Source organism: Muscardinus avellanarius (genome assembly GCF_963383645.1).
Source record: "Muscardinus avellanarius genome assembly, chromosome: 15".
Classification (NCBI taxonomy): Eukaryota; Metazoa; Chordata; class Mammalia; order Rodentia; family Gliridae; genus Muscardinus; species Muscardinus avellanarius.
In genome coordinates this window covers 48,549,117-48,564,655 of record NC_137801.1, presented here as the reverse complement: position 1 = coordinate 48,564,655, position 15,539 = coordinate 48,549,117, and the positions used below count along the sequence as shown (strand labels likewise).

Here is a 15,539-nt window from a genome sequence, read left to right as displayed (position 1 = left end):
TATATAGATCATCCACCAAGTGGGTATATTATTTATTTATTCAGTTATTTTTCCAAGCTGCACCTCCAGTCCCATGTTCTATATCAAAAGCATTTTAGATTGGGAGGCTGAGACAGGAGGATTGCAGTTCACAGACAGTCTCAGCTACTTAGTGAGGCCCTTTGCAACTTACTGAGGCCCTGTTTCAAAATAAAGAATAAAAAATAGGCCTGGGGGTGTAGCTGGGTTCCATCCCTGGTACTGCAAAAAAATTAAAAAATTAAAAATTAAAGCTAGATGAGGTGGCACGCTTATAATCCCACTACTTAGGAGGCTGAGACAGGAAAAATCACAGGTTTCACAGCCAGCCTCAGCTACTCAGTGAGACACAATTTCAAAATAAAAAATAAAATATAGGGCTAGGGGGTGTAGCTCAGAGGTAAAATGCTTCTGGGTTCAATCTTCAATACTGTAAAAAAAATAGACTTTTGATAGATTGTTTCTTGTTATAAAGAGTTACACTAATATCATTGATTTAAAGTTAAAATAATTGCTGAGTAAATTTTTAACATGATAAAATTCATTTGTCTTTTTCCTTAGGCGGATATCCTAAACCCACCCAAATTCTTGCTGGTGATAGGCCTGATAATCATTGGTTGCATTATGATAGCAAAAATATACCAAGAACTAAAAAAGAATGGGAGTCAAGTTGCTTTGTTGAAAAAACTCATTGGGGATACTACACCTGGCCAAAGTAAGTTGTGACTTAGCAACCACTTAATCATTAGGTACCCTTGGTGTAAAATTAACCATGTTTGGATTTTGGGGGAGGTTCAGGGACACTTGAAGGTTTTTTCTTCTTCCCTCTTTCTCTCTTTCTTTTGCTCCTGCCAATGCTATGCCTCATTCCTGCCTCGTTCCTTGTATGAAAGGCCTTAGTCTTTCTTAATACATAATTATATGGCTCTTGGGGTTATTAATAGATGCTCTAAATTATATTCCCATCTATTAATAATAGATACCTAAAACAACCCAGAGAAATAATTTATATCATCACACACAGTGATCATATGGATAGATGTTAAGGTTATAAATTTTTAAGGCTATTTTTGTGACATATTTATATCCCTAACTTAACATCTAGTTATATTTCACTGAAAGTTTCTTCTAATGAATTCTATCCATGAAGCCCTGATATCTTTTTCTCTGCATATTACAAATATAAACTCTTACTGTGTAGGAATATGGTTGTTTATGCTGGTGTGGAAGAGCAGCCTAAGCTTGGCAGAAGCAGGGAGGATATGACAGAGGTAAGATTCTTTTCACCAATTTCAAATGCATCTTATTTTGGCCTGTTATTCAGCACCAATTCAGTACTTATTTCAGTACTAGCTCAGTTATTTTTTAATTTGGATATTTCAGTATAGAACTGGGTAAATATGGGTGGATATCTACTATTGTCCAATACCTATTCATGACAGTTGACACAAGTCTCATATCTAAGGTTGTTCTCAAGTTACTACTCCACTTTGCATTCCCTTAAATACTATTTTTTTATGTAGTTAGCTGCTAGCTTTTTTAAGATCAATACGTCTGATAAAAGCTTCTTGAAGGCAAAGATAATGACTGATTTTCAGTCACATTGCAAATTAATGATGTGTACTTGGTAAAAACATGTTTGTAGATTAAAGTCCAAACTCCTTACTCTTCATAGAATTTACTGCTTTATCACTATAATCCCAGTACTTAGGAGGCTGAGATGGAAGGACTACAAGTTTAAGGCCAGCCCCAGCAACTTAGCAAGCCCTTGTTCAAAATAAAAAATAGGAAGAGCTGGGGTGTAGCTCTTAAGGTTAATATCTTCTCAGTAGTGGTCATGTAACTTTTCTAATACTGAACAACCTTTGCCTTTAACTTCTGTGGCTATGCAAGTATAAGTGTGGTTTGTTGGAGTTTGGCTAATATTTGGGGGATTTTCATAAATTGCATGGCAGGTGGCACAATAAATTTTCATTTCACAAGCAGAACATTTGTTGGTTTAAATTCACAGAATGAGATGGTATCCAGACTTGAGGATATGAAAGAAAAGTTTTAGTTATTTTTATGTATTTAGCAATTTTAGGGGGAGGATATCATTTTGGTTTTTGAGAGCATTACAGTTTCTAGAGAAAACTAAAAATTCCTTAGAACAAAATAATAGCTTTTTATTGAATCAAAATCTTATACTTTTAATTATTTCAAAATCATGTTTTTAAATAGATCTTAAACCTGAATATTGTTCTTTCTTTAACTTTATAGGCAGAACAGATTATATTTGATCATTTTTCTGATCCTAAATTTGTTGAACAGTTAATTACTTTTCTATCTTTAGAAGACAGAAAAGGAAAAGATAAATTTAATCCTCGACGTTTTTGCCTCTTTAAGGTAACTATATTATTTACATCCCTTCTTTATAAATCCCAGTGTCTATTTAATTTGTAGGTTCTTAAGTTTTAAACATTTGATTAAAGTTTGGAGTTAGCCATCTGCTTTCAACTAATATGATACCAGAATTTACACTGATCAAAACTGATACTATGCCGGGCGTGGTGGCGCGCTTGCAATCCTCGTGCTTAGGAGGCGGGGACAGGAGAATCGCGCAGGTTTGAAGCCAGCCTCGCTGGCTTAAGAGTCCCTGTTTCCAAATAAAAATATATAATAGGTCTGGGAGTGTAGCCCGAAGGTAGAAGGGTTTCCAGGAACCCCAGTACCAGCAAAAAACAAAAAACAAAAAACTGATAATCCCTTAAGGTCAAGACTCTTAATAAAGTTAGATTTTTTAGTATTTATCTTTTTTCTTTTTCCTTTTCTTTTTCTTTTTCTTTTTTTTTTTTTTTTTTGTGTGTGTGTGTGGGGGGGGGTACTGGGGTTTCTGGAAGCCCTTCTATCTCCGGGATATACTCCCAGACCTCTTTTATATTATTTTTATTTGGAAACAGGGTCTCTTAAGCCAGCGCGGCTTGCTTCGAACCTGCACGATCTTCCTGTCTCGGCCTCCCAAGCGCGGAGATTACAAGGATGCGCCACCACACCTGGCATTAGTATTTATCTTTAATGTTTGTGATTAGCATTAGAAGACAAAATTAAAAAATACATTTATATTTATACATCATTTATATTTTAAGTTCAAAAGATTATTAATGTTGATTTGATAAGTTACATTTTAATGTGATAAAATTAGTATTCCTACTATATTAATTCAGACATTATTAAGGTAGTGAAGTTCTAAAGGAGAGAAAACACATGGAGTCTATAAGGACAAAAATGTAGAAGCATATTATATTTGACATGACAGTCATTTACTGAATTGCTTTGTTTATTTTTGTAGGGTATATTTAGAAATTTTGATGATGCTTTTCTGCCAGTTTTGAAGCCCCATTTAGAACGTTTGGTTGCAGATTCTCATGAAAGTACCCAGCGATGTGTTGCAGAAATTATAGCTGGCTTAATCAGAGGTTCTAAGCACTGGACGTTTGAAAAGGTGATGTAATTACAAAATACATTATTTATCTAGCAATTCCTATCACGTTTGATATTGGTACTTTAAAAATAAAATGTTTGTGACATAAAAATGTGCCATATATATGTATTGCTTTTGAGTATATGTTACAAACTCCTCATCTATAGGCAACATTCAACATTTTTAAAACCTTGAGTTATTGTCTAAAATTGTGGAGGTGGAGAGTTAGACTTTGTTATTTATTTTTTATTTATTTAAGTTCTGGTTTCTCTTGAAAAGGAGGAATACCCTTGAACACTGGCCCTATATCATTGTACTCTATTTCACAGGGATGAAGGCTCTCCAGCTTCTCATCAAATCCGTTTTCTTAGTCTCCTTGCTCATCTATATTATTCTTAAAATCTTACAGTTTGAGTTTGAACTCTTTTAGAATGTCACTCTTTTTAATAATAAAATTGAGTTTCACACTCCCGCCCTAATGTTAGTTTGTTAGCAAAATGCACTAGACTGACAAATAACTTCAGTAAATGACAAGTAGACCACTGTTTCCTCAATAGATGACATATGTTTCGGGACAACTTTCAGAAGGACTTAAGAACACTTTGTTTGCAAGAATTTTTTTTCCCCCCTTTCTTTTTTGGGAGGAGGGTACTGGGGATTAAACCCAGAGGCATTCTGAACTATACTCTTTTCTTGCTTGCTTGCTTTTTACTGGCTCTAGGGATTGAATTCAGGGCCATTCTTCAAACCACAGCCATTTTAATTTTGAAACACACGGGTTTACAAAAAAGAATTTTAAAATATGTCACACATATCCTTGTCCTATCATTACTGGAGTCCCTTTTTTGTTTGTTTGTTTTTGTGATACTGGTATTTGACCTAGTAATGAGTACTCTTTAACTGGGCTATAGCTATATCACAAGAGCGTGCACATGCTCTTGCCCAGCCCCATTTTTTATTCTTTATTTTGAGATAGGGTCTCACTAAGTAGGTGAAGCTGGCCTCAAACCTGTGATCCTCTGGTCTCGGCCTTCCAAGTACTGGGATTACAAGCGTGAGCCACCACTTCCAGCTCTTGTAATTGTTTCATTGTGAGACTGGGTCTTGTAGAGTTGTCTAGGCTGGCCTTGAATTTGTGATCTCCTACTTCGGGATTCCAGACTTGTACCACCATCCCAGGCTAGAGCTACTTTTGAGTTACCTATTTTCTAACTCCTCCCCGCCTTTAAATCTGTGTCTGGTGCTTTTCAGTGAACATTTTATCTTATATCCTCCCTTCTCATTTGTCCTTTTTAAAGCTCATCAACCTGAAGCATGGGCATCACTTGGAGGCTTGTTAGGGAAGGAAGATCTCAAAGTTATTTGTGTACTAATTACCTTTTGAGAAGTATACACACATATATTTAGTCTAGGTACAACTAAACAGTTTTTTGAATGTAATTTATATTAATGGAAGATTTACAACTAGAAGATTATACCTTAGGCTAATTCCTAGATAGGTTTAAATTTTAATTAGGTGACCTTGGTAAGCATGCAAAACTTAAAATCAACATTTTTGTTTCAGCCTAGTGTGCTATGTTATTAAAAAATTTAAAAATTGAGAAATCTCAGCAAGAGACATTTTATAAGGAACTTTCTAGGGGTCTTCTACTTTTCTGAATAGTATTTTAAGGGGAAAAAATTAGCCTATACCATGTTGATAACATGGTGGTGAAGTGTCTTCCTGAATTGAGTTCTCTAAAAATTAATATAAATGATATATCAGTTAGTATGTATGTACACTTTTAGGAAAAAGTTATCTTAAGTGTTCTATCATTAACTTGTATTCATATATTTCATTTTGAGTAGGTGGAGAGGCTTTGGGAGCTTCTGTGCCCTCTGCTTAGAACAGCTTTGTCCAACATTACTGTGGAAACTTACAATGACTGGGGAACTTGTATAGCAACTTCCTGTGTAAGTTCTCCTGTTTCTTTCTCTCTCTTCAAAATTATTTGATACCCTGTTTCAAAAATGTAGAGAACTTTATTATACTTCTTGAATCTTGAAACTTTGTTCTTAAACTTGTCATCTTACATTATTAAACACAGTACTTTGGTGCACTTCAAATAAGCCTTAAGTGATTTTGATACCTTCCCTACTGTAGGAACACAATTTTTATTTTATTTTTTGGTACTAGGGTTAGAACCCAGAGGCATTCTATCTTCAAGCTACATCCCCAGCCCAATTGTATTTCTTATTCAGAAACAGGGTCTCACTAGGATACTAAGAGCTTTGATAAGTAGCTAAGGCTTGGCTTTGAACCTGTGATCCTTTTGTCTCAGCCTCCGAAGTACTGGGATTACAAATGTGCCCCATCATGTCTGGCTTTATTTTATTTTTATACTGAGGATGGAACCCAGGGTGTTGTACTTGCAAGGCAAATGCTATATCACCTAAGCTACATCCCCAGCCCATTTTCTTTTTTTCTTGTTTTTAATTTTGGGACAGAATCTTGCTAACTTGCCCAGGCTGGCCTCAAATTTTGTGGTCCTACTGCCTCCACCTCCCGATTAGCTGAGATTATAGGTGTGTGCCACTGCACAAGGTGGCAGCAGTGCACTTTTAAGTTCCCAAGTCAAAGCAACAGCCGTGGTACTGCCTGCTCATAATCCCAGTAATTGGGAGACTAAAACAGGAGAATTGCAGGTTCAAGGCCAGCCTTAGCAACTTAGTGAGACTGTTTCACATAAAAAATTAAAAGAATTGGGGGGGCAGGGGTTACACAGAGGCAGAATGCTCCCGGATTCAATCCCCAATACCAGAAATGAATGAGTATAAATTGCCAAGTCAAATTTATATTTGAAAATGTAGCTTATATGTAGCAAAAGCCACATAATAAAAGGAAATAGGTCTTATTTTTAATCTCACATATTCACAGATTATACAGTTCTCTTTTTTTCTTCTTTCTTTTTTTTTTTTTTTTTTTTTTTTTTTTTAAACTGGTGATTGAACCCAGAGACATTCTATCGCTGAGCTATACTCCCAGCCAGATATTTTTGTTTCTTATTTGGAAACAGGGTCTCACTAAGTTTCTGAGGCTGCCTTCAAATCTGTGATCCTCCTATATCAGTCTCCCAAGTACTGGGATTACAAGCATGTGCTAACCATGCCCGGCTTATACAGTTCAATTTAAGGACAACCCATGCAGCTAACAATTTTCTATAACATGGGCTGTGATAATTACATTTGGTTTTGACTCATTTACCAGTTAGTTTGATTTTTTCCTGAATACTTCTGTGTATTTTTAATATTTATAAAATAATTTGGTATGATTTGCTTTATAAAGTTTAGAGGAGTCCTGTTTATTACCACTTAATATCTTCTGCACAGGAGAGCCGAGATCCCCGGAAACTTCATTGGCTTTTTGAACTATTGTTGGAGTCACCATTGAGCGGAGAAGGAGGATCCTTTGTAGATGCATGGTAAATATAAAGAAAATCTATGAAGTTAATGCAAAAGATTTTGGGTTAACTGATTTATACAAAGAAATTAATTGTCCGTACTCTTAATTGCTAGATAAAGTAATTAATTTTTTCTAGAAGAAAGTGTGATCCAGTTCAGTATAACTAACACAAAATACTTAGGCTATTTTTCAGTTGGAAACAAGTAGGAGAAATGTAGGCAGCCCAAGCTTCTCTTTTTTTTTTTTTTTTTTTTTTGGTGGTAGGTACTCAAGATGGAACCCAGAGACATTCTGCCTCTGATCTACACCCCCAGCCCTGTTTTTTTTTTTTTTGAAACAGGGTCTCACTGAGTTGCCGAGGGTCTCACTAGTTAGCTGAGTCTGTGTCAGCCTCCCGAATGCTGTGATTACAAGTGTGTGGCACCACACCCAGCTTGAATTTTTATTCTTAAAAAACATCACTCTTAAAGCCGGGCGTGGTGGTGCACACTTATAATCCTGGCATTTAGGACACTGAGACAGGAGGATCACGGTTGGAGGACAGCCTCATCTACTTAGCGAGGCCTTCTGCAATTCAGTGAGACCCTGTTTCAAAATAAAGAATAAGCCAGGCGTGATGGTGCATGCTTGTGATCCCAGCATTTGGGAGGCTAAGACCAGAGGAGTGTGGTTTGTGGACAGCCTCGGCTACTTAGCGAGGCCCTTCACAACTCAGTGAGACCCTGTTTCAAAAATAAAAGGACTAGCCACCGGGCGTGGTGGCGCACACTTGTAATCCCTGCACTTGGGAGATTGAGACAGGAGGATCACACAGGTTGGAAGCCAGCCTCCACAACATAGTGAGACTCTATTTCCAATTAAAATATAAAATAGGTCTGGGAGTATAGCCCGGAGGTAGAAAGCCCCTGGATTCTACCTTCAGTGCCACCAAATAATTAATTAATTAATTAATTAATTAATTAAAAAGTAGGGGATAATGCCCTTGGATCCCATTCCCAGTAACACCCAAAAATAAAAAAGGATAAAAAGAAATAGGGGTAGGGCTGCATCTCGGAGGTAGAATGCCCCTTGTTCCATATCCTGTACCGCAACAGCAACAACAAAAAAATCACTGAGCACTGAGTATTCTTAAGTTTGTGGAGATATTTTTCCCAATTGATAGGAGTGGAGATTAAAAGAGGATGTGGGGAAAATTAAATATAAAAATGCTATTTTGCAGTAAGGGCACTATATTAATTATTAAAATGGATAGTGTTTTGTGTTTTGAGCGAAATACAGGCATTTTTTATGTGTATTTCAGTATGGGAAGGCAGAATAACCCAATACTTCTTCTGTTTCATTTTAGCCGACTCTATGTTCTGCAAGGTGGCCTTGCCCAGCAGGAATGGAGAGTGCCTGAGCTGTTGCACAGACTACTGAAGTACTTGGAACCCAAACTCACCCAAGTTTACAAAAATGTCAGGGAAAGAATAGGGAGGTAGGTGCCTTTGCTCAGTGGTGTGGTATGCCTCTTGAGTGTTTTTAAATTATTAAATGTTAATATCTAACAGTACATACTGTGTTACCAGTGAGTTTCATTGTTTACTTACTTTTACTTACTGTTTACTTATTTATTGTTTACTTGCTGTTGAGTTGTGGGAAACAAGACAGGCACTCTGAATACAACTAGAAAGGCAGTATGCTCAGAGCCAGAGGTGAGCAATCACCACACCTCAAGTTATTCACTGGGACAATGAAACCTTCCTTAGAATTATGTCTTGGGAAAATTTACTTTGGTTGGATCATGACTATTGAACCTCAGCTTATTTTATCTTTTTTATTTATATGTTTTTATTTGTTTATTTTTGGTGGTACTAGGGGTAGAACCCAGAGGCTTTCTACCTCCATGCTATACTCCCAGACCTATTTTCTATTTTATTTGCAAACAGGGTCTCACTAAGTTGCTGAGAGCCTAAGTGAGAGCTTCGAAACTGCGATCCTCCTGTCTCAGCCTCCCGAGCGCAGGGATAACAAGCATGTGCCACCACGCCCAGCTTGAACCTCAGTTTTAATACTAAGGTGGGAGCCGAGTGTGGTGGCACACACCTATAATCGCAGTACTTGGGAATCTGAGACAGGAAGATCAGAAATTTGTGACTAGCTTCCGCCATTTAGTAAGGCCCTTTGTAACTTAGCAAGTCCCTGTTGGAAAATAAAAAATAAAGTAGAACTGAGTGTATAGCTCAGGGGTAGAATACTCCTGGGGTTCAATTCCCCAGTACCACACACACACACACACACAAAATGTGGGGCTTATTATTGTGTTTTTTATTTAACAGTGTGTTGACCTACATATTCATGATAGATGTTTCTCTGCCAAATACCGCGCCAACAACCTCTCCTTGTATCCCTGAGTTTACTGCTCGAATCCTAGAGAAATTAAAACCCCTCATGGATGTGGATGAAGAAATTCAGAACCATGTAATGGAAGAAAATGGAATTGGTGAAGAAGATGAACGAACTCAGGGCATTAAACTCTTAAAAACTAGTGAGTACCTAAAATGAGTAGAAAGTCATTTGGAAACAGGCATTTATTTTGATTGTCCTGTGGATTTCCCCTCACTTTTTTTTTTTTTTTAGGTAAAATGCACATAATATAGAATTTGCTACTTTTAAGCATATAGTTATTGGCATTAAGTACATTCATACTTTTGTGCAACCATTACTACCATGCATCTCCAGAATTCTCTTTATCATATCAAATTGAAACTCAGTACCATTAGGAAAACAGCTTCTCATTCTCCTTTTCTCACCCAGTCCCTAGCAGCCACCATTCTACTTTCTGTCTTTATTACTTAGCATTTTAATAGCTCCTATCAATTAAACCATACAATATCAGCCTCCTTTTTTCTGCACTGGGATTGAACCCAGAGACATTTACTTATTTTTATTTTGGAACAGGGTCTCACTAGGTTGATGAGACTCATTACTTGCTAAGACTCTCCTCACACCTGCAGTCCTCCTGTCTTGGCCTCTCATGTACTGGGATTACAAGTGTGCACCACCACACAGGCTTATTATTAGCCTTTTTATGTGTGGTGTATTTCACTTTTTGTGGTATTTCATGATTAATTCCTGTTGTAGCATGAATGAGAAATGCATTTCTGCTATATGTTTTTTTTCATGCATTCATCTGTTAATAGACATTTGAATTTCCACCTTTTGATTACTATGAATAAAGCTGCTATGAGTATTGATATATGATATATGAGTATCTATTAAGTACCTACTTTCCACTTGAGCATATGCCTAAAAATGAAATTGCTGGACTATATGTCACTTCTGTGTTTGATATTTTGGGTGCTGTCAAACCATTTCCCACAGCAGCTACACCATTTTACATTCCAGTTATGACATGCACAATAGCTCAGATTTTTCCATATCCTTGCCAACGCTTGTTTTCTGAGGATGTTTTTGGTTCCTAATAATAAGTGATATTAAACATTTTTTGTGTTTATTGGTGATTTGAGTGTTTTATTTAGAGAACTTTCAACTCAAGTCCTGTGCCCACTTATTTTTTTTCTTTTCTTTTCTTTTCTTTTTTTTTTTTTTTTTTTTGTGTGTGTGTGTGTGTGTGTGTGTGTGTGTGGTACTGGGGATGGAACCCAGGGACATTCTACTTTTGAGTGACACTCCCAGCCCTATTTTTTATTCTTTATTTTAAAACAGGGTCTCACTGAGTTGCAAGGGCCTCACTAAGCAGCTGAGGCTGTCTCAGCCTCCCAAATGCTGGGATTACAAGCTTGCGCCACCACGCCCAGCTGACTGTGCCTACTTTTATATATTAGTTTGTTTTATTGTTATTGACTTAAAATATTCTTTATATGTTCTTGATGGCAATACTTTTACTAGGTACACAATTTATAAATATTCTCTCCTACTCTGTGGTTTTTCTTCTCACTCTCTGTCCTTTAATGCACCAAAATTCAAAAAAAAATTTTTTTGTTGTTTACTTTTGTTTTTGGTATTGAACCCAGAGGTATTCTACCTCCAAGCTATACTCCCAGTCTGATTTCATTTCTTATTTGGAAATGGTCTCACAAAGTTGCTAAGAGCCTCTCAAAGTTCCCGATGCTGTCCTTGAACCTGGAATCCTGTCTTACCCTCCCAAGCACTGGGATTACAAGGGTGCACCACCACACCCATCCCAAAAGTTCAATTTTTTTAACTTTATTCCCCCCCCACCCCTGGTGGCAGTTGCTGCCAAATCAGTGTCATGAAGTTTTTCCCTTAAGTTTTCTTCGAATTTTTTGTAGTTTTGACTTTTAAATATTTAGTTATTTAATCCACGGAGGTTTTGTACATAAGGTAACTTTATTCTTTTACACGTGAACATCCAATTTTACTCGCACCATTTATTTAAAAGATTATCATTTCTCCACTTAGCAGTATTCTTATAAAAAAATTGCCTACCAAATTGTGAGGGTTTCTCTATTCTCTTTTGGATTGCATTGATTGCATTGATTTATATGCCCATTGTTATTTTAGTACTACACTGTTGATTAAAGTAGCATTGTAAGTTCTGACATTGATATCTATGAATTTCCCAACCTTTTCTGGATTATTTTGGCTGTTTGGGGTGTCCTTTTATTTCTGTAGCTAAATTTTTTTTCAAAGATTTTAAGAATAAGCAACTTGGTCATTATTTTATATACTTTAGAATTTCTGAAGACCAGTCTCCCACCTCAACCCAGTACTGGGGATTAAACCGCAGGGGTTTTCTGCTTCTGAGCTACATCCTCCTCCCTTTTTTATTTTGAATGGGTTCTCACTAAGTTACCACATGCCAGCCTTGAACCTGCAGCTCTCCTGCTTCGGCTCCCAAATCCTGGAATTATAAGCATGTGTCACTGTGCCTAGCTCAAAGGCTAGTTTCAACATATCCTTAGGTTTGGTACATGGTGGGCTGTTAATCTGCATTATTTCAGTCTTTCTTGAGTAGTGGCCTCAGTATGCTAGATTATCTGATAACCTTTATCATGATCTTATTATACTGCTGATCAGTTAGTGTCTAGTTTATGAAGTGTCAGTGGATCTCTTTCATAGCATTAAGGAACTATCAGAGTGAATAATTCTAGCATTAAAATATTCTACTTTGTGATCTCTGGCTTGAAAGCAATGACTGATTCTGTGTGTTTCTTTCCACATAGTATTGAAGTGGCTGATGGCAAGTGCAGGAAGGTCCTTCTCTACAGCTGTCACAGAACAACTTCAGCTTTTGCCATTGTTTTTTAAGGTAGGGTTATGGTTGAGATGAATATATCTTCTGACATCTAAAGAAAGGATATTAGAGTAAGGTTGGGAGAAAGATTATTTGAATGCATTTAAAACCTAATCATTACATAGTTATACTACATAATTTACTAATGATGCACCTCAAATCTTACTTGGATATACTTCTTTTTCTTGGTATTGAGAATTGACGCATTCTATCTCTGAGCTATACTCAAGGCCCTCTTTTTAATTTTTTTTATTTTGAAATAGGATCTGAGTTGCTTAGGGTCTCAGTAAGTTGCTGAGGATGGCCTGGAACCTGTGATCCTCCTGTTTTAGGCTCCCAAGCATTGGGATTACAAGGGTGCATCACCGTTCCCAGCATGAGTATACTAATATTGAAGTTGGGAATCTTTTTTAGAATCCATCATGTTAAGTGGGGTCTGAGGTATAAAGTTATCACAGCAGTTATTTTCCAGACAGATGTGTAGTGTTTAATGATAGAGGCATTTGAAAGACAGTTGTTGTTTAGAGTGACTCCAGAGAATTCAGAAATTTCATTTTCAATGTGTTTGTGATGCCTATAATGAAGACAGTGAGTGAGCACTTGGAGTTCAGGGGCTGGTCCAGCTCGACCACACACTTGCGTGTCACCATCTACATGTACATGGCATTAAAAACATTGAGATTGAATGAGATCATCCAGGAATTGGGTACAGGTGGGGAAAAAGTCTAATTTGAATATGCTTAATTTACTTTATATAAGTTAAATTAGAACCATTTAAGAGAACGGGGTTATTATCAATATCTGAAGTTTAAAAATCAGCTACCTGTCTAATTATGTGTGAGCAATATATATTTCAGAGAAAAGAGCAGTAAATTGTGGCTTACCACATGATTCTGCCCATTCTTATTTTAGTGTAAAATGAGTTTAAGTACTTTGAAATTTGCCTAAGTTTAGAGTAACTATATAAGCTAATTTTTTTATTTATTTTTTATTTTTGTGTGTGTGGTGCTGGGATTGAACTCAGAGCTACACCTCCAGCTTTATTTATTTATTTATTTATTTATTTATTTATTTATTTATTTTGTGGTACTGGGGGTGGAACCCAGGGGCATTCTACCTCTGAGCTGCACCCCCTACCCTATTTTTTATTCTTTATTTTGAATCAGAGTCTCACTAAGTTGTGTAGAGCTTCACTAAGTAGCTGAGGCTGTCTGTGAACCACAATACTCCTGTCTCAGACTCCCGAATGCTAAGATTACAAGTGTGCACCACTATTTATGTATTTTATTGTTTATTAATTTTTGTGATGCTAGAGATTGAACCCAGAGGCATATTACCTCTGAACTAACACCTACTTAGCCCTATTTTATTTATTTTGAAACAAAATCTCACTAAGTTGCATAGGGCTTCACTTAAGTTGCTTAGGCTGAGGCCAGCTGAGGCTGTCCATGAACCTGCAATCATCCTCTCTCAACCTCCCAACTACTGGGATTACAGATGTGCATCATGGTGCCTGGCTTATGTCTCGCCAAATTGCTGAGGCTGGCTTTGAACTCACAGTTTTTTTGTTTTGTTTTCTGCAATACTCGGGTTGGAACCCAGGGTCATTCTACCTCTGAGCTATACCCCTAACCCTATTTTTTATTCTTTATTTTGAAACAGGGTCTCACTGAGTTGTGGAAGGCCTCACTAAGTAGCTGAGGCTGTCTGCAAACCACAGTCCCGTCTCAGCCTCTCAAATGCTGAGATTATAAGCATGCGCCACCATGCCCAGCTCGAACCTACAGTCTTGTTCAACCTCCTAAGTACTGAATTTATAGGAATGCTCCACAAAGCCCAGCTTTATTTATTGGATTCTAAACAGAGGGTGCCTTTGTATTTTGAAACAGAGGCTCACTGAGTTGCAAAGGGCCTCACTAAGTAGCTGAGGCTGGCCACGAACTGCGATCCTCCTGTCTCAGTCTCCCAAATGCTGGGATTACAAGTATGCACCACCACACTCAGCTTTAACTGAATTTTTAATTTACCCCTAGTATGTCAAATTTAAGAGAAACTTTTGCAGACACCATAGTATATTGGTGTCCAGTTGCCTCCCATTGATAGCATTTCTTCAGAAAAAAATTATTTTGCTCAAAAATTAGAGATGATCCATATAAGGTTAACTAAATGGACTTTTGTGTGTGTATATGATACTGGGGGTGGAATCCAAGGGCATTCTATCTCGAAGTGACACCCCCAGTCCTATTTTTATTCTTTATTTTGAAACAGGGTCTCACTGAGTTGCAGAGGGCCTCACTAAGTAGTAGCTGAAGCCGTCCGCGAGTCGTGATCCTTCTGTCTCAGCCTCCCAAATGCTGGGATTACCGGTGTGCACTACCACATCCGCCGCACCACTGAGCTATATTCCCAGCTCTGCTTATTTATTTATAAATTTTGATTTTGATTTTTTTTTTTTTTTTTTTTTTTTTTTGGTGGTACTGAGGTTCCTGGAAGCCCTTCTACCCTCGGGCTACACTCCCAGACCTATTTTTACATTCTTATTTGGAAACAGGGTCTCCTAAGCCAGCACATGCGTCTGACTTCGAACCTGCGTGATCCTCTTGTCTCTGCCTCCCAAACGCGGGGATTATAAGCGTGCGCCACCACGCCCGGCTTGATCTGTTTTTTTTTTTTTTTTTTTTTTTGGTGGTGGTGGTACTGGGGTTCCTGGAAGCCCTTCTACCTCTGGGCTACACTCCCAGACCTATTTTTATATTTTTTATTTGGAAACAGGGTCTCCTAAGCCAGCGTGCGCGGCTGGCTTCGAACCTGCGTGATCCTGTCTCTGCCTCCCAAGCGCGGGGATTACAAGCGTGTGCCACCACGCCCGGCTTGATCTGTTTTTAAAGAAAATATTATTCTGATACTTAAGAGACATCAAGAGTAGAGGGATATTTTCTGGACTAAGTTAACAGTAAGTATTCTTACTAAATGCAGGCCAGGGTAATCATATATCAGTGGTGGGAAATAAGGAGTGTGATCAGGTGAGGATAAGGGATCCTTCCTTAACTGAATTAGCAGGAGTCTTGCTAAAACTAGATTCTGTAGGCCAAAGGATGTGGCCTTAGTCAGAGGGTTTCAGGGAGCCTAAAACTTGACCAAAGAAAGTCCTACCTTTTTAAATAAAATTTGGTAAATCTAAGTTGAGATAATCTCTGGTATTTTAGAGGGGAAAATAAATTTTTTTGCAAATTAAAAACCATATTGAGGCTTTTTTTTTTTTTTTTTTTTTTTTGGCGGTACTGGGGGTGGAACCCAGGGGCATTATACCTCCGAGCTATACACCTCCAGCCCTATTTTTTATTTTGAAACAAGGTCTT

The 15,539-nt window shown here is 37.5% G+C and overlaps 1 protein-coding gene across 1 annotated transcript in view; it reads left to right on the top strand.

Moving 5' to 3' along the window:
• The window catches only part of PSME4 (proteasome activator subunit 4), a gene marked incomplete at both ends in the record, with an annotated part of 114,043 nt that overhangs the window by 86,483 nt on the left and 12,021 nt on the right, over positions 1 to 15,539 (top strand). Inside the window, 9 exons of the mRNA XM_080711939.1 lie at positions 580 to 733; positions 1,220 to 1,289; positions 2,278 to 2,403; positions 3,347 to 3,499; positions 5,327 to 5,431; positions 6,848 to 6,939; positions 8,266 to 8,397; positions 9,239 to 9,447; positions 12,110 to 12,195. Coding sequence (XP_080568065.1) covers positions 580 to 733; positions 1,220 to 1,289; positions 2,278 to 2,403; positions 3,347 to 3,499; positions 5,327 to 5,431; positions 6,848 to 6,939; positions 8,266 to 8,397; positions 9,239 to 9,447; positions 12,110 to 12,195 — 1,127 coding nt within the window. The remainder of the gene's footprint in view (positions 1 to 579; positions 734 to 1,219; positions 1,290 to 2,277; positions 2,404 to 3,346; positions 3,500 to 5,326; positions 5,432 to 6,847; positions 6,940 to 8,265; positions 8,398 to 9,238; positions 9,448 to 12,109; positions 12,196 to 15,539) is intronic.